This window comes from Aptenodytes forsteri, unplaced genomic scaffold (assembly GCF_000699145.1).
Source record: "Aptenodytes forsteri isolate BGI_AS27 unplaced genomic scaffold, ASM69914v1 Scaffold333, whole genome shotgun sequence".
Classification (NCBI taxonomy): domain Eukaryota; kingdom Metazoa; phylum Chordata; class Aves; order Sphenisciformes; family Spheniscidae; genus Aptenodytes; species Aptenodytes forsteri.
In genome coordinates this window covers 1959062-1983045 of record NW_008794542.1, presented here as the reverse complement: position 1 = coordinate 1983045, position 23984 = coordinate 1959062, and the positions used below count along the sequence as shown (strand labels likewise).

Here is a 23984-nt window from a genome sequence, read left to right as displayed (position 1 = left end):
GTAGATGAGGCACTTAGGGACATGGTTTAGTGGGCATGGTGATGTTGGGTTGACGGTTGGACTCAATGATCTTAGAGGTCTTTTCCAACCTCAATGATTCTATGATTCTATGATTCTATGATAACTTTGATCTATAAAGGAATTTACAGCCTCTTACGTACTGTTATTTCATGGGTATAGATTTTAATATTATAATGTTGAGATGGCAAGTGTTCTTTCTAAAATGAGTTTCCAGCTCTTAGGAAATTCTTCCACAACATCCTACCTCTACAACTCTCAGTCTTAAGTATTCTAATACCACATAAACTCACTGTCAGACTTGTAAATTAAAAGATTAATGTAAGAAACTGCAAGCTCTGGAAAGAAAACAGTATAAAAGAAAAAAAGAGTGACCTTGAGGCTCACTGGTTAAGGCTAAAATGAAGATAGATTTGTTTACAGATTCGAGATTAAATACACAACTTGGCTGTTAGTACAGTGATGGAAAAACAGAATAAACTAAAAATTTCCAATATTATTATCACTAACTGAACAAGAGGAGCTCTTTAGAAATGTAATAAAATGGATAGAAAGTTTATTGTTGGGATTCAGAAATGCATTCACAATTCATAACCATGAAACAATTTACACTTAAGTCAGAAATACTATAAATCTCTACCACTACAAAAGACATTCCACTAAACTTGCACTGAATCACACTGAAATATTAATACATTAATTCTGACTGATAATTCAGTATTAGACTTCTAAGTTTTATTCTGTAAATTAGGAGGCCATCTTAACTCTATAATTCTACACTGTCGTCATGCTCTAGATTATTTGTTTCCTGTGTAACTCACAGGATATACAGATACTGATTTTTTAAATTTTATTTTCAATCACATTTTAATCCAAAATCTCCTACTGTGTCACCATTAAGTTCACTGTCATCAACAATGTTTATTGTCCATCGCCCATGCCTATTCTAGGCATAACTGGTAAAGCAAGTTCTGTTTTACTGAGATGTTCTGTGCTTGAACCATACAGAATGATGAGCAATACTGTCATTTCTAACTTTAAAGAACCAGCAGTCACCATTTTTTTAATGGTTTGGTTTGATTACAGACAAAAGCCTCCAAATTCCACACAGTTGTTTCATGTTTAATCTTTCACAATCTTCATAGATGACCTACAATTTCAACTGCATACAGGTCTACTATCTACCACCAAATAGTCTATCAGCTTCACACATTGCCATTTATCAACTTAACGTATTGCAATTTAAAATGTAAAATGATTTATGAAATCAGTTGGAGAACTGCTCTCAGGAAAAAAGTTAGCTCCAAACTGACTGTTCTTTGGAGAAAGAGAAGTTTACCACAAGTACAATTTAAAAATGAAGTTTTAAAAAAGAGACAATAGCATTTTGTTTTGTAAACAAAACATGGAGTCATAAAAAACATGCCAAATTTCACTTGCTATAAAGGACAAATGGTCTGAAATACACTTAACAATTATTTTTCCCACTTCACATAAGAGACTATAATGGATGCAAGTCAATGGCTGAGTCATTGTTTCATAAATGCTTACCTCAAGAAAATCTTTAGGTGCATAAACAGGCCGGAAGAGACTTAGATCTGAAATAAGATTTCAATGATGCTATGTTAAAACCAAGAGATGAAAAAACCATGCAATTTTCCCATACCGGTAACACAATCTAGCAATTTCAATAACTTATTAAAGCAAAGATGAAAATAACGTTATCACAGATATCATGGCTACAACCACCACATCTTCTCCAAGATTATGCTACTGTTAGTGCCTTAGTTTTGTAAACCCCAAATAAGTGAACAGTAGTCACAGGAAGCTTTTTACTTATCCCACATAAGTCTTTAGATTGAACCATTCTTAGAGATGGGGGAGAGATGATATTCAAAAGAGGGTTGGGGTTTTTTTAACAGCATAGATTGTTGAATTAAACGTACTGCTGTCAAACAAAAAGTAGGGACTAGTCATAAATAATCCATTAAAAGTATTTGCCATGGCAGAGGAGGTACTGCAATACAAACTAGTACCTTTGCAAAATCATTTCTTTTAAGGAACTTGGATATGAACTAACAAGGCAGTTAGCCTTGCTCTCCCAAAGGATAATATGACTATTTTGTGCAAGTCTTATTTTTACCTTTTGTTAATAAAACATCTGAGCTTAATTATCCATAGTTCTGAACATTTTCTTTCTATTAGCCTGAGCTTACACTAAGAGGAGCAGTGCCCTAGCTCTATAAATCTCTAAAGCACTGGAATGAGGAGTATTATACCATAACCTCTCACTGATGATTCAAAGATAGTACAAGAACTTGAAGTGAAATAACAATGAAATGAATATTTATTTATGCATAATGACACATTACCAATGAGAAAAAAGATTGAAATCAGTTTACCTTGATTACATTAATCTTTGACTGATAAGTAAGATGTATATACTATTTTTCTGTGTAAAAAAATTTAATGCACATAGATTTAGTTGATCTTACCTGGCTCATCAGTTCCCATTTCATTCCATTTACTAAGCAATTCTTTCTGTTCACTTACAGGCCTCTGAAAGGCACAAGAAAGTAACTCTTCTTTTTTTAACAGAATGAGTAAAAACATGCCTATTTCAAATACAATGTAACACTTTAAAAAATAGATTACACTAGCAACACAAACTTATTCTGCTTACAAATTATCCCCAGCCTGAAGGTATGTTCTACTGTAGAAAGTCCAACTTCCAGTTCAAGGAAAAAAGAAGCCCATTAAATAGTTTCATGTGTTTACTAATGAATTTTAGGCTGTTTAGTAGTCAGTTTCATATTACTGAAGATTTACTGCTCATTCCATAGAGCTGTTGGACTTTGTCATCAAATTCCTGTCCCTGGCACAGTCATGAAAAGCAAACACAGCTGCATCCTTTATCTCATATGATGAACCATAGAGGTTCCGCTGCCTATCCTAGATATACAACAGGCGAAAGATAAAGAACAAAACATTCTAACATTATTCCCCAATTCCATGATCTTTAAAATTAAAGCTTCTAAATTAATAAAAAACAAACCAAAACAGAGCAGAATGAATGACAACCAAAATTAGCAATGTACCAGTATCTCTCCCTCCTAAAGTACCAGTTCAGCTATAGCTTTCTCCAGCATACAAAGCATATATTGTGTACAGGCTATGCAGCTAGAAGTTATACTGTTGAGTCTGCACACAAAAATGCTCTATTAAGAGCAATTAACGTAGCAATTAGCTTTCCAACATGCTGCTCCCTCAAAAGGCTAAGTACTGCAACAGCAAAGAGGAAGATCTGCCTATAGACTTTATCTTTTCTCAAGTTGAGTTGATGCATACATTGCCACTATCCCTGAAAATTATTCTGCATTAAAATTATTTGGAAACTGGCCTTGCAGCTCTTGATAACCATGTGTAAAATGAACATTACATTACAAGTGTGCCAGACAAGGCTTAATTTCCAAAAAATGTCAGTTCGGCAACATAAAGTTAATAATACATTACCTTCTGCGCTAGTGGGATACTGAGTTCTGTGCACATGCTGTTTAGACTTTTTAGAATTCGCTTCTCCCAGCTTCCCTAAAACACAAAAAAATTAAATTACATGGAATTTCTTTTTCCTCCAACTGCATTTATGATGTAATAACAAGCAGCTTTTTAAAGTTATATATAAGAAAGGATAGCAAGAGTCACCGACCAACACCTGCAAAAACGTTAAGGGAATCTTTACATGCTTGTTTAAATGGAAACAACAGAGCAAACAGATTTCATCATTTACATCACACTAAAGAACCAGAAAAATTAGTTGTTCACATTTCAGATCTCCAAAAAGCACATATTTCACAATTACTGATTTTTGATATATGCCTAATGATCAAGCTTCTTTATATATCAACATTTAACCAATTTTTCAAATGATTAAAAGCAGGGCAATCAACTGTGTACAGAGAATGCCTTCTCCACTTTGTGACCTGAAGGGAGTGCAAGTCTTTCTCCACAAAAGGTATTTTAGATGTTCTCAGAAGTTAAAAAAGTTAGAAACTTGGTATTCTGTAACGCTCAGAAAAATAGTTATCCTAAAATAATTGTCAGGAAATAGTTCTCTAATTGAAGAGAAAACCAGAAGCAGACAATACCTCGGTAGCAAGTGGACAGCTTAAAGAGCAATCAGATTCTTCCGACTATTGCATTAGACTTCAAACTTAACATATGGTGCCTAATCCGTGGATAATTCCTCTGAAGTTAATGCCAACTAGTATTGACTTCCTAGGCAACTGACTTAGGATTTTGCTGCTGTGATTACAGCAGCACCGGTGGGTTTTATATCTAATTTAGTTTTCTGTGGATGATGAGTCAGGCCCCAATCAAATGAATGCAAAGACTCCTCTTAATGTCATTTAGCTCTATTTATTATTTGTTATTTGCTCTAGACACGAATTCTACAAGTTAGTTACGGTCTAACCACATGTTCCTCAAACTTAAAAGTTCTGTCCGAAAGAGGCTGCAGTTTATTAGACAGGAAGCAAATGAAGGGAAGGGCAGATGTTCAAATGTTCTGTTAAAAAAATAAAAATTATATCTTTTTTATAACTGCTTCATTTTAGCTTCCATTTACAAGATCATTTCATGATTTTTTCCATCAAATGAAATAGCTGTCTTTCACCAGAAATTTCTTCTCACAATCAAGCCAACCCTTCACCTTCTCTTGCATAAACAAAAGAGATCTGAGTATTAACTGTAAGGAGTGTTTTCCAAATTGCAGTATTTTTTATAATATTCTGTATAATATTTTTATTTAACTGTATTATCGTATTCAAACGCCTTCCAAATGCTGCAGTTACACACCACCATGCCACAAACTGGTTATTCTCTCACGGAGGGGTGGTGTAGAGCATTTACAGTACCCTATTTTGCTGAGAAGTGGGGTTTTGCTGCTGGAAGAAATGAGAAGTGAGAGAGCACGAAGACTACCAAGCTATATAAGATAAGAAAGTGGAAACAAAGAGAGAATACAGAGGTGTTAGTAGCAGTTTAAAAAAAAAGTGAAATCATCAAGATCAAAGTTAAGCAAAAAAAAGAAGAAAAAAAAAAAAAGAGCATGGATATGCTCCAAGATATAAAAGCTACAAAAGAAGCACAGAGGAGGCAGATGTCAGCTTTGCAAGACCAAGAACCAGCTCGTTCCAAGGAGCAACGGAGGCTGATACTCTCGGTGTGACTGACAACTGCCAGACCAGACATTAACCCACTTATCACACTGGGGATGCAACATATTAGTACTAAATCACTTCTGGATACTCATAAACTGTGCCATAATTCAGCCTTCAAGACCGCCCAGTAAAAGATCTTCAAATAAAAGCAACCAAGTTAAAACAAAAGTGAGGCTTGGAGAGGCTGTGTGACCAACACGCTCTCCCCTCTCCTCAGGACAGTGGAGTTACCTGCAGTGAGCAGAAACAGAACGCTGTATCCTTGACTGAAATAAAAGCCAGAGGCAGAGTTCATAAAGTCATTTCATTGATGGGAACAATACATTTTCCAAGATGATTCCTCTAATTTTACAAAGAAATTTAACACTAAGAAAACACGTTGCTGGGATTGCTATGGTTACAATGATAACCTTCAGTAAAATAGTTGAACTGAGGAAGGCAGTGCTGTAATTTGCTAACAATTTCAAACATGTCTATTACAAACTGAATTAATCTTATTTTGTATCAAAGCCATTTATAAACTTTCACTGCAGTTAAGTGAAACTGGGTGGACAACAAATAAACTAAACAGAAATATGTCCCAACTGCATAAACTAGCCAGGATTACTTAGTTTTTTCCACAATAATGAATCCTAAAATTCTTTATTCTAGAAGACTAGACAGAAATGTGATTCTTTCAGAGTGTACGTAATAAGACCTACTCTGTGGGTAGAATTCAAGGTGTCTGGACACAGATTTCATTTGGTACATTTTCTCTAATCAAAACCTGTAAAATTCAAAAATAAGAGAAATACAGAAACTATGTTGGTACTGCTCTCGTTCTGATGCTCACGAACTTTTCATTTGCCCTCTGATAAGAGGCATAACTTAATTTAGGACACAAGAAACCAAATCAATACATGATCTAAAAGAGATCTGAATATCCCCTACTCCAACTTCTGTAACAAGAAGCAGAAATTCTTTTAGGAATAATAAAAATGTTATCAAATTTCTTTTGACTTTAATACTTTTCAAAGAAAACACCATTTTTCTTTAACAACTATTCAAGCACTCAAGTCTATTTTCTCAAAGAGATTTAGAAACTAGGAAAGGTGAATTGACTAGTGAAGGAAGATGTTTTAAGCAGATCTTCAGCAGTCACAGCATTAGAATATGTAGCATTGTCATTTTATTTTTTTCAGAGTCCACCAGTCTCTTTCAAGAAAGAAAATTAATAATTTAGCTGGTTTTTGTCCTTTAGGGATTATTTAACTCTTCTGGGAGAAATTAGGATACGGATAGGAACATCTCTATTATACTTTAGAAAGTTCCTAGTACCCACGCTCCTATTGAAATCAACTGTAATGTTACTCTTATTTTAAATAGACTGGGGAGTGCTCTAGCTCGTAACTATAAACCTGCAAGTCAGAATGCTTTTTTGATTGTGTGTCTGTATAGCATGTACAACATGGGGAATCTGGTCTTAGCTGGGCAAAAAACCTACCAGAATATCAATAGCAAATATAGCAGTGTAATTCAAGGTAATTTTCTAATCAAGTCTGTTGTTTATGTATGGACTTTCTTCAAAATGCAAGATCTGAAAATGAACGAAAAGGAACATAGGAAAATTTAAGAACTGGGAGGAAAGGATTTGCTTTAGCAAAGCTCCATTTCAGTAAGATCTTCACAGATTTGGCACGGAGGTAAAGAATCTAATGAAGCAAGGGACAAACGGGTTAAAACACAGATAATTATGGTCTTCTATCTTCCCAGAATTCTAAATTGCAACCCACCAAAGAACAATTTATCTTCTCAGGTCCCTGTATTTTTAGATAACCAGCTGATGCTACTCAAGTAGAACATGCTGAATTACCCTTAAGAATTCCATCAGAATTCTCATTTTTGTGAATGCACTCCAGCACCCTAGTTTTAAGAACTGCCCTACCTTCAGGAAGGTATACTGTATTGCAAAAGACCACCCCGAGTTATGTCGCTGACTGAACAAATTTCAGATAAACCTACCATTTTTTTCATTGGAGACAAATTTAGAAATAATGGAACAAAACTTCAAAGAAGATCAAACAAAAATAAGTATCATTAACTCAAACAACACGGGTTCTCCACAGCCAGTAGAGTATCTCAGCTTTCTCTGAAGATAGCTAGTTACCTTAATGTTGCCTCCCTCTGGAAAGCAACACCTTTCCCACTCCTGTTGTGGAAAGCAGCTGCTGGAGCCAAGCAGACCTACTCCAACGCAGAATTGGCTGCTCCTTTCCCATTTTCTTACTCCTTATGCTTTGTAACCGGATGATGGGGCATCATTTCTTATCTACCTATCTCCTCCTTAAGTTTACTTGTTTAACATTTCTCTCAAACCCCTGAAACAAGCTCCTAGCTTACAGCTAAAACCAGGAAAAAGGACCTGTATGGAGTAAAACACAGCAATGCAAATTTATGAATTATATATTATGGGACTATCATGATAAGAGTTCCTGTTGAGTTTTACAGTGTTTGGTTTTTGTGAACTTTCTAAAATCTCATATGACACAATTAAAAAACAGTTTCATGGGAGGTATCAGACTGTGGAAACACTTCCTAACATTTCTTTGGACTCAAATTCTTATGCTTCTCTTTAGCTCTTTTTGCTCTTATTTTTACATTGTCCATTTCATACCTTCATTGCTGTTTGCAGCAGACTTGTCCTAAATTGAGCAAAGGCTCTCCCAGTGAACTCTGGGAGCAAAACAAACAGTTGAAGAGGTCTGCAATCATTTCACCTCATCAAAACATAGATATGAAAATAGTCAATACAGCAGTTCAATGGATTCAGGCATTTCAACTCACAGCAGTCTCTGCTGGGCAGGTAATGCAAATTAGCAAAGTTCAAATATTTAACCCTAGAATCTAGTGCTAACACTTTGTCTGCATTAAGATGCATAAGTTTTAAGCAATAATTCTGCTGTTTAACAAGGCAGGAAGAGGTGAGCTATCGCCCCAAAATTGTAACCAGACCAAATAGCTCAGAAAACACCAGAGGTGTGAAATAACCCGATGTTTTAAAAGAAAGGTCCTAAATATTATATCTGACATTTTCCAGGAAGCAAACAAACAAAAAAAGACCGAGTATTTCTCTGTCTAGGAAAGACCTAAACAATGACAGACTAAAGCAGCTGTATCCAGTGATCTATCTCAACCCAAACACAGGTCCAGCTCTCCAGCACACATGATTAGAAAATATGCGTTATGTTACATTAATATTCAAAGATACGTAAATATTAATGGCAGTACTTTTTCTACACTGGACAATACCACAAGTACATGAATGATTTACAGCATTACTATTCATTGCTGTTAATGCTCTATCCTTTCCCAGAAAGCTGTTTTTCTTTTGAGGTAGCAAAGAGAATACAGTATAAAAACTTCAGTCTGCCACCTAAGAATGAGAAAACAGAACCAATTTGAGGAGAAAAAGGGTTAATTATGAACATTTTAAAATCTACTCTAGAATAATACTAATATAGTTTTAATTACTGATTCAAAGTCATTCCAATAACTGATATCAAAGTAAGATGGGTTTCAGAATATTACCCTTCTTTCTGAAATTCTGAAGTAGAGCAAAATTAATTAAGATAGAAAAGGATAAAGAAAATGTCAACGAGCTCATAACAACAGAAACAGCATCTCAAATGGTGGCTGTGCATAATAAAAATAGAATATGACTTATATGGAAAACAGTTGCCTACCAGGACAAATTTTGTTGATAGCACCAAAATATTCTTTTCCAACTGTTGTGATGCTAAGAGACAAATAAGGTGAAAAAATCTACCTACAAATAAAACAAAAACAGCCTTCTACCTTCAAAACATTAATTAGATTTCCGATACCTCATGAAAGTAAATTGGTAAATTTCCACTTTTATTTCTCTCCCAAAAGGTTTTAGCAACATGTATATTTGCATTTTAGCTATTTCCAAATATTTTAAACAAAAAAACAAAATCATGGAAACACTGACTTTGTAAGCTTTTTACATCGTTTATTGCTCTTTAATAAGAAAGAGTAACAAAATAAAACCTAGTTGTGATTCAACTGATCTGATCGTGATTGTTTTCTTAGGGACCTATTACCTACAGTGATAAACGTGTGTGCATCTTAAAAATCAAATGCTCACACGTACCTCAGTGGTTTTAGAAAATATAATGTTAAATCCTTAGCTGTGTATTTATTACTATTTCACAACTATCACCATTTATCAATATTTCTCTGTGAAAAGGATTCATATGTCTTTATCGAAGAGCTGTATTTCAAGAACAGATTTGAAAGAGGATCTACTGGTTTTGGCTGGGATAGAGTTAGTTTTCTTCATAGTGGCTGGTATGGTGCTGTGTTTTGGATTTCTGACCAAAAGGGTGTTGATAACACACCAACGTTTTAGCTATTGCTGAACAGTGCGTACATAGCGTCAAGGCCTTTTCTGTTTCTCATGCTGCCCCACCCACGAGTAGGCTGGGGTGCACAAAAAGTTGGGAGGGGACACAGCTGGGACAGCTGACCCCAACTGACCAAAGGGATATTCCACACCACAGGACATCATGCTCTGAATAAAAAAGCTGGGAGAAAGAAGGAGGAAGGGGGGACATTTGGAGTTATGGTGTTTGTCTGCCCAAGTAACCATTACACGTGATGGAGCCCTGCTTTCCCAGCGATACCTGAACACCTGCCTGCCAATGGGAAGTAGCGAATGAATTTCTATTTTGCTTTGCTGGCATGCGTAGCTTTTGCTTTACCTATTAAACTGTCTTTATCACAAGTTTTCTCACTTTTGCCCTTCCGACTCTCTCCCCGATTCCGCTGGGGGGACTGAGCAAGCGGCTGAGCTGCCTACCAGGGTTAACCCACCCCAGAGCATAGGGATGCATAATACTCTTTGAAATAGGGCTATGAAATTTTGAAGCTAGTAAAGGTAGGACTTCTCCTACTCATTCCTAAACTATTAGAAAAACAGTCCTTTCCACATAGAGCTAAAAATATTGGTTACTGTAAGTATTGTATACACTTTTATAAAATAATAACCAATGAAATTGGTTTAGACAAACATACACATAGATCCACCTCTGTAGTTTCGCATTAGTAAACTGATAAGAGTGATTATTTTCAGGCAGTAAATTGTGGCATTACATTTCACATCACAGAAGAAAAATTAATACAATCTGTGTCCCCAGATGCTAAAGACTGAAACCCAGGACAGCAAGATAAGACTTACTGGAAAACACAACAATATGATTGAAAAAGTAAAACAATTTTTTGAATACCTTGTGAAAGAATACTGCAATATATTTCTAGGCACAGCTGAGTTAAATACAATTTTATCCTTACCTCAGATATTTTGGTTCGATCATATTCTGGAAGCATTTATTTTTTTACATTTTTATGTGGATTTTTTTTATTTATTTCAAATGGCATATATTGGTGAAAAAATAAAACCAGTGAAGCAAAAACACTTTTTTTCCTGACACCAAAAATCCTCATTTAATCTTTTATAGTCCAGTTTCTCTTATTTTCCTTCAATATGCCTTAAGCTCCTTAGCTCTATACTTTTCATCTTCCTTTCACATTTCTAAGTACTAAATATATCTCTTCTTCCTGAAGATCTCACTATCTCTGCAGCCCGTTGTATTTCATTGCCAAACTGCCTGCCAGTGTCTCTCCATAACAGTATTTTTGTAACCCTAAGTGAAATGGCCGATAGCTACACTTTTTCTTCTTCCCAACAAAATCAAGTTCTCCTCCTTGACGTATTTCACATTGTCTCTATTCTACAATATTCACCTACCTGCCACTATATCCTACTTCTTTCATGGTTGGAGAATTACTTGAGCATTTTTTTGTATGTATGTAAAATGTCACATATACAACATCACTATTAACTTTGATGCAATTACAAATTTGTGTTTTTCCTATGGTATAAAACCTAGAAATTGTACAATAACATTATAGAGAGTAAATCTCAAATAGTCTAATCAAAGATCTGATATGAACGGTAAAATTAGTAACAACCAACCTGTGCTTTCCTCATATAGGCTAATGGTTCTTTCATATGCTCGGGCGGTGCTGCAGGATGACAGGGTGCAGGAAACCTTAAAGAAAGTATAGTATATTTTAAATGTTCACATTTTTATTTTGCTTAATTAATCCTGTATTTGTAAACCTAAACATAACTTCTTTCATGACAGCACTAGCAAAACCACTGCATATGTTGATCAAGAACTAAAAATAAGCATTATTTTTAGAAGTATTTCTTCCTCATCCTTTCCTATGGACACAAACAATATAAAGACATGTAAGTATTAATAACATTTCAACATGAGTTCTTCTTGTATTAAAAATAATACTTCCTCATAATTGCATGTATTTGTAAAACAAAATCAAATAAATCTATGAACAAATCAGGTATTTTAGAAGTGTATCCTCTTCACATCATGTCATCTTTATGATTCCCTGGAACTTTTACTATCCAGGATATTATATTTTTTCAAGAGACAATACATTTTTTGGAGGATTTCCTTTTAAAAATCAATAGTGAACATGTACATGTCCAAAGCAATTAGAACTTTGCGGTGTTGACCTAAGCAAAGTTGAATATCCATTCATAAACTGCATTATGCCAAAATATAAAAGCTGGAACAAAACTAAAAAAAACCCCACAAACCAAAACACCGATTTGTCTTCCAGTAGTGCAGATTATTTCCAATGAGTTATTGCCAAACATTTCATCCAGCTTAATTTTAACTGTCTCAAGTGTCTTTCAGGAAACAAAATTTACACAAAACTTCTCTTATAGTTAGCCTGAATTTTCATTTGTTTATATGTATTCAATCAGTTCTTTTCATATGATTTTGGGAAACCCTCCCCAAATTTCTTCCCATTTTTAACTGGTAAGGTCATTCTTATACTTGCCGCTAATTTGTTCTGGACAACTCTGTGCGTATGTGTAAAATGGAATCAATACTAACAGATTTCAGCAATGCTCATGAAATCATGGTGTTCTTAGCTAATTTCAATTTTCCAGGACTAATTTCATTATTGTTTGCAGCTTATTTCCGTGAACTCAAAGAAAGCATAAGCATTAGTCCAAAAGACAGATAAATATTTTTCCCTTGAAAGATATGATGAAGATGAATCCTTACTAACTGATACAAGTATTTTGCTGAATTGAGTCCCTCATACTACTAAGACACACTGTTCAAAACTGGTAACTCTAATAAGCTTATTTAAATCAGCACAAATAGATTTGCATATACATTTATTATTATACAGTTGCATTTATGGCTATATCTGTTATGAAATTCACCTTTCCACCTTGCCAGAATGTAAAGGTAACTTATGCTTCCCAGAAGTCTAATCCAAAGTTCGCTGAACAATAATAAAAAGGGAATTTCACAAATTTCAGCATGTTTATAACCATATCCCAAGCATGATGAGCACTGATCTGGTAAGTCTAGAGATCCAATATCTTAAAGATTTTTTTTAATAATTAATACAACAAATACGTGCAATGCTGTCATAAACATCTGAAAATAAAATCCATTTGCAGCAACTACGTCAGCTACACAAGAATTATATTATGACTGTTGGTACCTTTGGAAGTAAAACAACAAAGAAATTACTAAAGTAACTAAGAAATGTGGTGATATTTGTTTCACTCATTCTTTAAAGTTTACTTGAGTCCAATATTTTCACTAGGACGAAAAAGAAATAACGGCACTTTAAAAACAGAAATGAAGCAGGCACCCTTAGTATGACAGATCTTGCAGATAATAGTAACACATCCTACACCTATATATACACAAATGAATCAAAAGTAAATCATGTGAGTAGAACTTATTAAATAAAAATACTAAATAAACTCACACGTTGAGTTCACTATAAACAGCATTCTGAAGCTTCTTTTCCCAACCTGTTAAAATCAAAAAATATCCAGAAGACAACTTTAGGAATTAATACTAATGGAACATGAATCAGAGGTTGCTTTACAGTCACTAGAGTCTTCTGTCCTGTCTCAATTCATGTCTACCTACCAGACAGACAGGAAGAGACAAAGAAACCTTAACCTAATTAAGGTAGGAAAAACTGCAAGTTGAGACCTGTATAAAGGTTGAATATCCTTTATTTCCATCTACTGCTCAAATAATTAAAACACAGTTTTGGTTAAATAATTATATGCTATTTTTTCAAAGCCATCATATTATTAACACAACTATAAACATTAATAGACACAGTGTTCCTGATGATTATAAATCTTATATCACTTATCATCAAATCTTCACATTATGGTTACATAGCCTATAGCGTCCAACAGAAATTGGAAATTCAACTAAGGGTAAAATTTTCAAGAGTACCTCCATGAATGCTAATTTCCATTTTCAGAGGTGACTGAACTCTTGTACCATTCAGAACTTTCAAAAAAATTACCAGTATCTTATAAAATGATAAAATCACTGCTTTGCATAGTATGTTTTTCAAAATGCTGCTGGAATCCAAGAACTTTTTCCCTTTTAATTTTCTCTATCTCATTTAATAATCTGGAATCACTGAATGTCTGCTTCTGGCTACCGTCAGCGACAAGATACCAAGCCGCACAAACTACTATTTTCATCATGTACGTCACATATATTCTTACATAGATGAATACAAATATCCACAAATGTATCAATGAAGTATTACAAACCTGACGTCTTCAGAAAATCCTTAATATCTTCTTTCAGTGATTCCAGTTTAATTTCTGGTTTGTGTAGGCTAACCTAATACGAAAAATTAATAAATGAATAAATAAATAAGCATCAAGCAAGCACTAAAAAGTAAGTAAATTGTGTATTTTAAGTTATTAAACAAGAAACATACATGCTTAAGGTTACACACAAAGCAAACTTCTTCCTACTAACTTGACAAAAGTAATTGCAGCCAAAAAAAAAAAAAAAATCAGCCAACTTTTTCCTCACTCCGTATCTTTGCTTTTACATCAGTGCTAAAAGCTGTATGCAGGGAAGGAGAGAGAAGGCAGAGGGAGTATCCAGTGACATATATGCTTAGTATTCTGAGCAAGTACCCCCCACACTTAGCACAAATGCTAGACTCTACACATTAAAGGATTGGTCATAAGGTACACAAGTTAATAACCAGAAGCCACTCACTGTATTCTACATGAAAAAAATCAAACTGAAAACGTTCCATAACTGCTCACTTAACCTCCCACAGTTCACCTCTTTCAGATAAGAAATGGCATCCTCAAAGTTCAAATAAAACCTGTGGACCAGATATTCCCCACTGCAGCTCTGAGTACCAGGTATATCCAGCCTCTTGTAATGAAATGCACTCGACACAGACAATTAGGCACCAACCAGTTTTACAACTGTACCATGACACTACCACGCAGATGTTGCTGCAGATTTTTCAGCAACAGCAGGAGCAGCTGCTATAGCATCTCCTTCTTCTTCTATAGCTAGACCAAAAGGAGAAAACAAACAGACCGCAAAGGTCCAAAAGGACAACAATCAGAAACTCAGGAGTTTCTGTGAAGTGACTTCTAAAACATATTTTCCTAAACATGGAGTGTGGCAATAGCTGATCAACACCAGAGGATAAAGCTAGAGGTTTAGAAAAGAATAGCAACCCTGGCTGCTAACTCAAAAATAACACTGGGAGATCCGTGTGCAACTTAATCCACTGCCATGACAGCTCAAGGCATATGTTAGAAGCTTATGGCCACATCATCTACTTAGAAATGTGAGATAGCTCCTACCAAAAGCTACTCAGCAATATGCTGTAGGCGTATCAGCTGCTGATTCTATTGCAGTAAGTTATGTTGCTATTAAAAATAAACTTTTGCCAGCCCTAACAGCATGGCATGCTTTAGGCCCATCGCACACAACTAACAAACTCCACAATCCTATCATTTGCCTTACAGTTTATATACAGAAAAGGGTACTTGCTGTGCTGCACAGCGTGCTGGAAAAGTTGGTCTAGATGAATTCAAAATGCAGAATTTTAAGGAAATCTTTCCATTTTCCCTAGTTGAAAGGGGGAATGGCCAATAATGCAGAGACTGATAGCATCAGCGTTTCTGCTCTTATTTTAAGTCACCTTGCCATTACAGGCAAGGAAGGCTTTTATATTTGGTTTATCGACTGCAATAGCAAAGAGACTGTAAGCATGCTTTCTGAGAAAGAAAGGTGATCATAAGCACAAACCATAAGGTGTGGTGAGTTGCATAACTCTCATGTCAAATGACAAACATATAGTCCGTTCAGCACAATGGTAAAGGCAGGCAAAGGATCATCGCTAAAGGCAGGGAAACAAATAAAGATTTTCATGGGAGTTCTTGGGCAGCTCACAAAATACCCTTTTAAGCAACAGCCTCAAGGAATATCTTATGAAGGACTCCTTCTGAACCTACTTTGATGGAAAGTCCTACATCCGTTTTGGACTGATGTATGTCAGGCTGAGTTTAATTTTTTTCTGCTGCAAGGCAGTGGTTTTGTACCTCTCCTGTATGAATTTTAAATAAAGTAACATGCGTCAAACTGGGCAGATTTTGCCATAGTGTTCCTCAGAAGTTGTTGCGCACACTTTTGTAAATGTTCAACTTTGTCTTCTGGGTTAAATATGGCCAATTTTAATCCCAAGGTCTACGGGGTGTTTACCTGTGGGGCCTGGTCCACATGCTTCAAAATCCTTTTTAGATATGCAAAAAACCCCTCACAAATACAATTCATTGACAGATGATGAATCACAACAGAAAAAAAGCTTTACAAACCATTAAAAAGTGAGTTCATTGTCTTGACACTGTAAACAGTGCAAGAACTGACAAAAGTGCAATCAGGAAAATAGTATTTTAATTCTCTGCTGTTCACACATCCGTAAAATTTGTGAACTTTTGGCTCATTAAGGAAGGTCTGACACTCATACTGATGATCTTTTTTTTGTGTGGTTTCCTGGAAATTGATACGGCATATTGCATTAGAGGGGATAGAGGAGTTCAGTCCACACAGATGACTTCCCATTTTCCCTGTCAGCCCAAAAGATACAACAGAGGACTTTCTTGTAAACTGCTGTTCCAAATAGAGCCTGTTCCCCAGCTGCAGAACAAAAAAAACAGTGACTCTCTTGTATGCAACAGGGTGGCAGTCCAAAAGGAAGCAGGACAGCACTTTGGGGAAAATTTTCTCCAAGGATTACATTAGTGCATCATCTCCACCAGTTACTGTCACCTCTTCGTGCCCATTTATTCAGTCAAGTTCTATTTTACTATTCCTAGCCCTGCTGCAGCAAATATTTCTATGCTAATCTTTAATTTATCAAAACTTTTATTTTTAGCCTGTTTCCTGTGTCCTTTTCCTTCTCTTGACTGCAAAATGCCCTACTGAGACAAATTTTCATATAAGAAATGTGAAAATTCTCCCCCAAATTATGGGGGCACTTCTGTCCCCACTCCTGTCATTTCAGGATGCAATTGCCAAAGCCTCCTCCCATTTCCACTTGTCCTTTTGTTTACTTCTGGATTACGATCGATAGATTCCTACAGTGCTATGCAGAGCTACAGAGCCACAGAAACTGTTACGGACTCAGTACATACTGGATTGCCAACCAGTTTTCAAATCAGAAATTAGATGCCTGAAAGGTGAGAATCTGGCAGATGGTCCAGCTAGCGGCTGCAGAACAACATACCCTAGCTCTGTGTAATATAGCCAAAGAAGAAAATACTTATTTTGGTAGGTAAAAGGAAATCCCTTCAGAATTGCTTTGCTGTAACTTAACAGAATGGTACCTCTTTGGAATTTAAACGGGTGTTTATGGGCACTAAATTGAAGAGTCAAAGAGACTTAGCAGAGCTGATGTTCCACAATTACTAGACCGGGTCTCCCACAGACCTTTATTTTCCCTTTGGACTAACTGGTCTAACTTATTTCTGTGTTGCACTATGTTGCAAAAAATATTTAGGTATTTTGGTAGGGTTTGTTTGTTGTAAACTGGTTGATACAACGTACTGCCTAAGTATCATTTGCATTTTCATCCACTTTTTTTTTGTTTGTAGAATGTAAACATGTTGACAAAATTTTATTTATATAAAAAGCATTACTATGATTTACACTGATAAAAATGCCTGGCTAAGGTTTATTGGGAAAACAACACCTTGATGACATTTGTACTGATGAACTGAATTAATTTCCTGCATTATCAAAATGCAGCATGTACCCACCCAGGTAGAACTAGAGACTCCCCAATTTCAATACACACATCTCGATGAACAAGTATCTTCCTTCTTTTAAAAAAAATCTGGTACTATCAGGAGGCTATCACAAGCAGGGTAGAGAGTGAGCAATATAAGGGAACAACTTGTGAAGGCAAAGAGTGACAGCCAGACCAAGGAAGAAATCACACTATTCAGAGGCTCAGTCAGGCCAAGACAGAGTCCTGAAAGGAGACAGGGACGAATGCAGCATAATTCAGCAAGCAGTAACAAATTATTTTTAACAGAAGTTAATGCCTTCCAGTGTAACTGGCATTGTGCATACTCTTATGGATTGGGCACCAGGGTTCAGGCGCTGGGTGTCCACATTAATCTACAGTCTCAGTCAGCTTTTCGCAAATCAAGAAGCAACCAGCTGTTAGACGTTCCTTCATAAAACAAGCTATCATTACAGCATTTGTTGACACCCTCTTGTCCTTCAGCTGAGAGAGGATAGTTTCTACAGTCTCAGTCAGCTTTTCGCAAATCAAGAAGCAACCAGCTGTTAGACGTTCCTTCATAAAACAAGCTATCATTACAGCATTTGTTGACACCCTCTTGTCCTTCAGCTGTACAGAAGAGAGAGGATAGTTCTGGGACTTTCAAAATCTTGCCAAACCTTCTGAAAGGTGGCTTTGTATTTATGTTCTGTGCACATCATCTTTGCCTTTGATTTTGATAAGGTATCCTGCTGAGATCTGGGCAGTCACCATCATAAGTGATACTCCAAACGCATTATACTTTCTGTACCTGGCTGCCAAGATGGAAGAAAATCCAGACACTCAACATTGATCTGGCTGAAAGCAAGCAAAAGGATAGCACAGAGCTAGTTGGAAAAAGTTGGTGGGTGTAGTAAATTGATTTGTAGAGCAAGTGAACACAAAGAGACAAATCTATTTGCAAATTAGCATCTAAATTTGGAAATGGCGTTCAGTCATCATGACTGGAGCAGCACTGATCATGCAAGACGACAGATGAGCCATGAAGGCACAGCACTCAAAGAAGTATAGGAAAATACCTGGAGGACCAGCAACATACTACAAAGAAGAGGCTTGACAGAACGAAGTGTTCCAGCATAACTCCAGTGTTAAACTATTTCTTTTCTCAACAAGAACAAACACTGCAGAGAAGTGATCCAACTATACTGAAATGTGGAACTGCATCAGATGAACACATAGTTTTATCCTGCTGCAAACAGTTCTGCAGATAACTTTACACAATCTAAATATTTTTACAGACTACCCACCATAATTTCTCTTCAAAGCCCCTTTTGTTTCAGACCAGTATGTACACTCTCAGAGCATTTATTACTGTTCACTATGATTTTGCACAAGTACACGTTTTTAGCTTTTATTGCTATTATTTCCCAAATTACAATAAAGCACACTACCCCAAATATAGTCCAACTTCAGCAGCAGTAAATTCAATGAAAGCTAATAAATATTCACCTTTTCTCACATACTCCATTCTGCCATTACTAGATTTTATGAGGATCAAGCCAACTTGTTAAAAACCACTTCAAGTACAACCACAACAATTTCAACGTAAATACTCTCTAAACACTTAAAATCCTACAAATCTAAGGGAGAGATTTTTGTTTTGGTTTATACTTTTCTGTAACAGAAAGAGGAATGATTCTGAGCATAACTAAACAAATTTCAGTAAGTATAAAACCCTTATTACATTGATAATTTTCCAACCCTTGTACATTTCTACAGTAATTACACTAAGGGAAAAAGTATTGTGAACTTTCTTATACAAGTAAAAATAACCTAGCAGGTGAAACAGAGAACTTCAATTAGCCTCATACAGGAATAAACAGCTTCAAATGTTATGTTCTCCCACAAGATATGCAGGATACATTTCTAACAATATAATTTTGATGTTTTAATAAATTTTCTAGGTTTTATTTGAATATAAAACTAGTGCTGCAAATAAAATACACACACACAAGGTAAAACATAATCTACATTACTAAAATAAAATCTGCAAATCAGGCTTGCATTGCTTCTGAACTTCATAATCTGTATTCACAACTGCTTTCAATTTAAAATTCACTGCACTGCAAATGTTACTACTGAACCATTTAAACCAAAGTACAAGCTCTATCAGGAGGGGATAGTAAGCCCTTTGTTAAATACAATGCACGAAAAGGAATCATTAATTATCTATGATGACTCATGAGCCTACATTTATTTGCTAAGTTTTATTAAATAAATGCTACATTTCACAGAAACATTCTCCTTCTTAACGTGATCTTTTACTTATGTAGAGATCAGTATCAATTTCTTTTTTTAACTGTTGGAGAAAAATGTCATTAAAATAATATCCTCAGATTTCTAAGATGTTTATCTGTACTCCCTTTAGAAGCACACAGTCGGGCAATACCCCAGCTGCAACACTCCTAGCGCTCCCAAAGCAAGCTCCTCTCCTTCTTTGCCCCATTTGAAGTCTTGTGAAGACCCTTACCTCTCACTTCGATTAATATTTTCTTTAAACCTTTCTGGTACTAGTCACAGGTCTGTTCAAAGAGTGATGGCAGAGTCCTCTCCTCTGGACAGTCATTCTGATCGTGACATATCCTAGCATATCTCCTCTCCACACCTTATTCATACCTTCAGGTACCTCCTAAAATCTTTTCTCACTCCCAAACCTAATACTCAATTGTCAGATTGGGGTGGGGTGTCAGGGCTGATTCTTACACTCAAGTTACCACTTTTAGCCTACTTTGACAGCCTTTATCCTGTTTTTCTACAAGTTCTCCTTCAAGCTGTCCCACTACAGACATACCTACAAGAAACAAATCTGAGAACGTCTACACAGAAAATGCCTGGAGGGATTCCTTGTATTGTGAGTCTTTCTTGTTCATTTTAAAATACAATTTAGAACCTTTATCTTTCATTTTATTTTCACCTCCTGTTCTAGAAAAGCTCTTTAGGAATAAACTACTGAAGCTTTTGCTTGGTTGCTTTGTTTTGTTTTTTTTTTATTTTAAACTTCACTTGTTATTTGCCCCTGGCCACTAGAGGTTCCAGGCAACTCAGAGTCAGACTGATTTCTATTAGAGGTTTGCGGAGGACAAAAATTAAGATTGATTAATCTTAATTAATTAATAAAGCCTGGCTTCCTTCAAACATGATGAAAAACAAAGTTTCTGAATTCTCTGCAAATGAAAACGTTGTTAAAAAGGTAGCACTTTTTTCCTGTTTCTGAACTGTTCCATTTTTATTGTCAGTTCTCTGACAAAGATTTTCCCTAAAACAAAATTTTAGCAAGATTTCACAAAAAAATTTGTTTTCAAACTGCATTTTGTGATTGAAGATGTCCGTGTCTCAGTTTTCTAACCACCTCTAATTTTTACCTTAAAAACATCTACATTTCAGAAAGGGAGGAGAAAAATTAAGACAAAAGCGAACAAACAAATTTGGTTACAAACTCACACAGTGAAAGTTGTGCCTGAGAAACTGAGATCAGATTTCTCCTCCGATACCCCAATAACCCCAGCAGCAATTCTACCTGTTGAAAAGCCACTATCTAATATTTTGGCTCTTTGTAACTGTTACTCTTTCCTTTCAAACACACTACAAAATATGCCCTGAAGAAATTCCAAGGCAAATGACAGGCACATTACACCTTTTCCTGCATTAATCTCTTTGTATTAACTGCAGGCACATTATCAATATACCAAAACTCAACCTGTGAAATCAACATAACATTTATTTTCCAAATCGTCACTAACAAGCATATGACCCTACCTCTACTTCAGTCCTCAGGACAAAAATGTGATTATCTTGGTATCCACAGAGCTAAAGCTGTGACAGCAAATCATTTGGTGCCCATGCCAAACTTATTTCAAAGAGACTGTGTATCACAGTCCTTGACACCAGCTCAGGCTCTCAGTGACAGCCAAGCATAGCGCTGGTGTGATCAGTTCAGAACCACAGGGCTACTCTGTCAACTCTCACAAATAATGTCAGGATATTGTGTTCTCCCCAAAATTCTAATAACTCGTGAAAGAAACTGTTCATTTTGAGCTCTCCTTCCTAAACATTAAAAGAAGAGGTGAATTTACAAAACAGAGTTTTTAATAGTTAAAATACTGTTTGTGAGACTACATGACCTCTCAAAAATTTCAGGCAATATTATAATGGACCTTACGATCCATTCTGACTCTCATGTTTTCAGAGACGGTAAATATTTTTGAGGAAGGAGTTATCAGCAATGCCGGTTTCTACACTGACAGATAAACAGCAATCTTTGTAAAGGTAAAATATAACTGTAGTATAAATATCCAAAACAATAAGTAAGTTTTATTCTGATGCATTGCCTCAACAGATTTCTCAAAATACAGTATGCTTCCCAAAAAATAGCTTAAAAAACATATAAAAAGGGACCACCTATAGACTAATATTGCAACCAGTGCAGACTAAGCATTGTTCAGAAACTGACTGTTAACCAGCAGACAAAAAACCCACCACATCCTATCAATAAACTGGAGTGCAGGTGTGATGCATAGCGATAGCAAAGATTTCATATTTGATAATTCAACTACAGAAATACCTCATGTAATGGGAGGGAAATCAAGCATTAATTTAATACACAGAGTAGCCAAATTCAGAAACCTTCAGAATTCTGTACAGCTGCTAAGGGATGGAGCAAAGATAAGGAACTCACTGATAGGGTCTTTGCAACTGCATAGTATAGCAATAATATGACTATACAAGCATTATAAATAAAACAAGTCTATACTGTACATGAAAGAACATAAATGCATGCAAGGTCAATTAAAAAAATTCAAGATCAAGGAGAACATACAGATTCCTGACTCTTTACATTGAGAAATTCTCTAGTTGATGTATCTAAAAACTTTCCAGTCTTTCAGATCACTACACTGAACTATAGCTCTGATTTAATCTTCTACTACAAACTCTTTAAACACCTACTCTAAGAATCAACTTGAAAATTTGTTGCCCTGTTTATTTTCTTTCCCCTTAGCACTTCATACGACTAGAATAATCTTCTGACCTGTATATCTGTGAAACAGTGTTCTGCAAAGCTATCATGACAGATTTGGCTGTGGTCAATACACTGTGTTTTATTTATTTTATAGGTTACCTTTATGCTTTAATTATGCAGAGTTTCTGCTTGTATTGAGTAAATTGATATGCTATAGAGTCAGGGAGGGATTTAGGCATTTAACTGCCCTTTCAGACATCAAACACCACCATGGAAGGGCACTGCTAAGGTCCTCAGAGTGTCCACCTGTACAAAATGGCTGTACAACATAGCCATCCACCAGCAATATTTAAACACCCTGCCAAGTCTTGATGACACCAAGCTTCCCCGTGTTTCAAAACAAACATGCAAAGTATCAAATGACTGTGAAATCAGGCCTCATGGGAGACAGAGACGAATTAATGCAGAGGTGAGTACATACAGGTTTTATTATAATCAGTAAGGTAGTTGTTAAAAGAGAGTCCTGTTCTGAAATCCCATCACTGCTTTTATTGAGGACAAGGTCCTGAATTTGCCTCTCCACACCTCATATCAGGCTATCTATTTGGGATGCTGAATTCCCCAACACTTAGCAGAACCCAACGTCTACACTCTTTTATAATTCCAGCCCCCTTCAAATGATGCACATTTGCTTACTTACGTTATTTAGAGAGCAGTCAGTCAAAAGGAGCAAAGCAGACTTTAAAAAAGCATTTAGAGACCAAATCAGCAAATGTAGAAACAAAACAAAACAAAACAAAAAAACATAAAAGGCACGCAGTGATGTCACTTGCTATGGAAAGCTTTAGAGACATTCAGAGAAGAAAAGCATGTTTCATTTAAAAACCTAACAAAACTAAGGCAGATAATGGACATTCTATCCTAAAAAAACTGTACAATTTTAAGCACTGTTTGGAAAAAAAAACCCCACACAACAAAAACCCCAAAGATTTTATAAAACCCAACCCAAAATATTTCAGTAACACAATAATCGTTACAGCACCACTATTATGTTATTATGATCATGAACATTGACACAATTTTAATCTGAAACATCCTAAATGAAGTTCAGCTGAAATATGAAAATCTGGTTTCGAGTGCAGATAAGTTACTAAATATAAAAAAGCCACTCTTTTCCCAGCTACAAAAATGTACTTTCATGTGCGTTTTTCATTTATTTTCACTTCCTTTCACCAAATCCTCATTTTCTCAGGGGCACTCTGGAGGAGGAAAGGGGGGGAGACAGTATTTAAAGCTTTCCAAATTAGAGATTGAAAGACAAAGCGATTCATTTTAGGAACCATTTGAAGCAGTGAGATTTCAAGAGGATAGTCTTCATATTCACTGCGAAATCCTTCAATGCCAGGGGGCGAAACTATAAATACAGCTCTAGAAACCAACCAGCCCGCTCCCCGGCCCCGTCCAGGAGGGAGGGAGGGGAGGCCCCCGGCCCCTCCCCCCGCGGAAGCCGGCGGGGCCGGGCCCGGCCC

The 23984-nt window shown here is 36.0% G+C and overlaps 1 protein-coding gene across 2 annotated transcripts in view; it reads right to left on the bottom strand.

Annotated features, from left to right (window-relative positions):
- Positions 1–23984, bottom strand: part of TBC1D19 (TBC1 domain family member 19) — a 57733-nt gene that overhangs the window by 33500 nt on the left and 249 nt on the right. The window contains exons 2-7 of one of the 2 annotated variants that reach the window (XM_009272300.1): positions 13942–14014; positions 13125–13170; positions 11275–11350; positions 3532–3606; positions 2514–2577; positions 1570–1616 (exon numbers count right to left, since the gene is read on the bottom strand). In XM_009272300.1, coding sequence (XP_009270575.1) covers positions 1570–1616; positions 2514–2577; positions 3532–3606; positions 11275–11350; positions 13125–13170; positions 13942–14014 — 381 coding nt within the window. Of the gene's footprint in view, positions 1–1569; positions 1617–2513; positions 2578–3531; positions 3607–11274; positions 11351–13124; positions 13171–13941; positions 14015–23984 lie in introns of those variants that run through there. The other variant, XM_019470212.1, reaches the window with a different exon arrangement.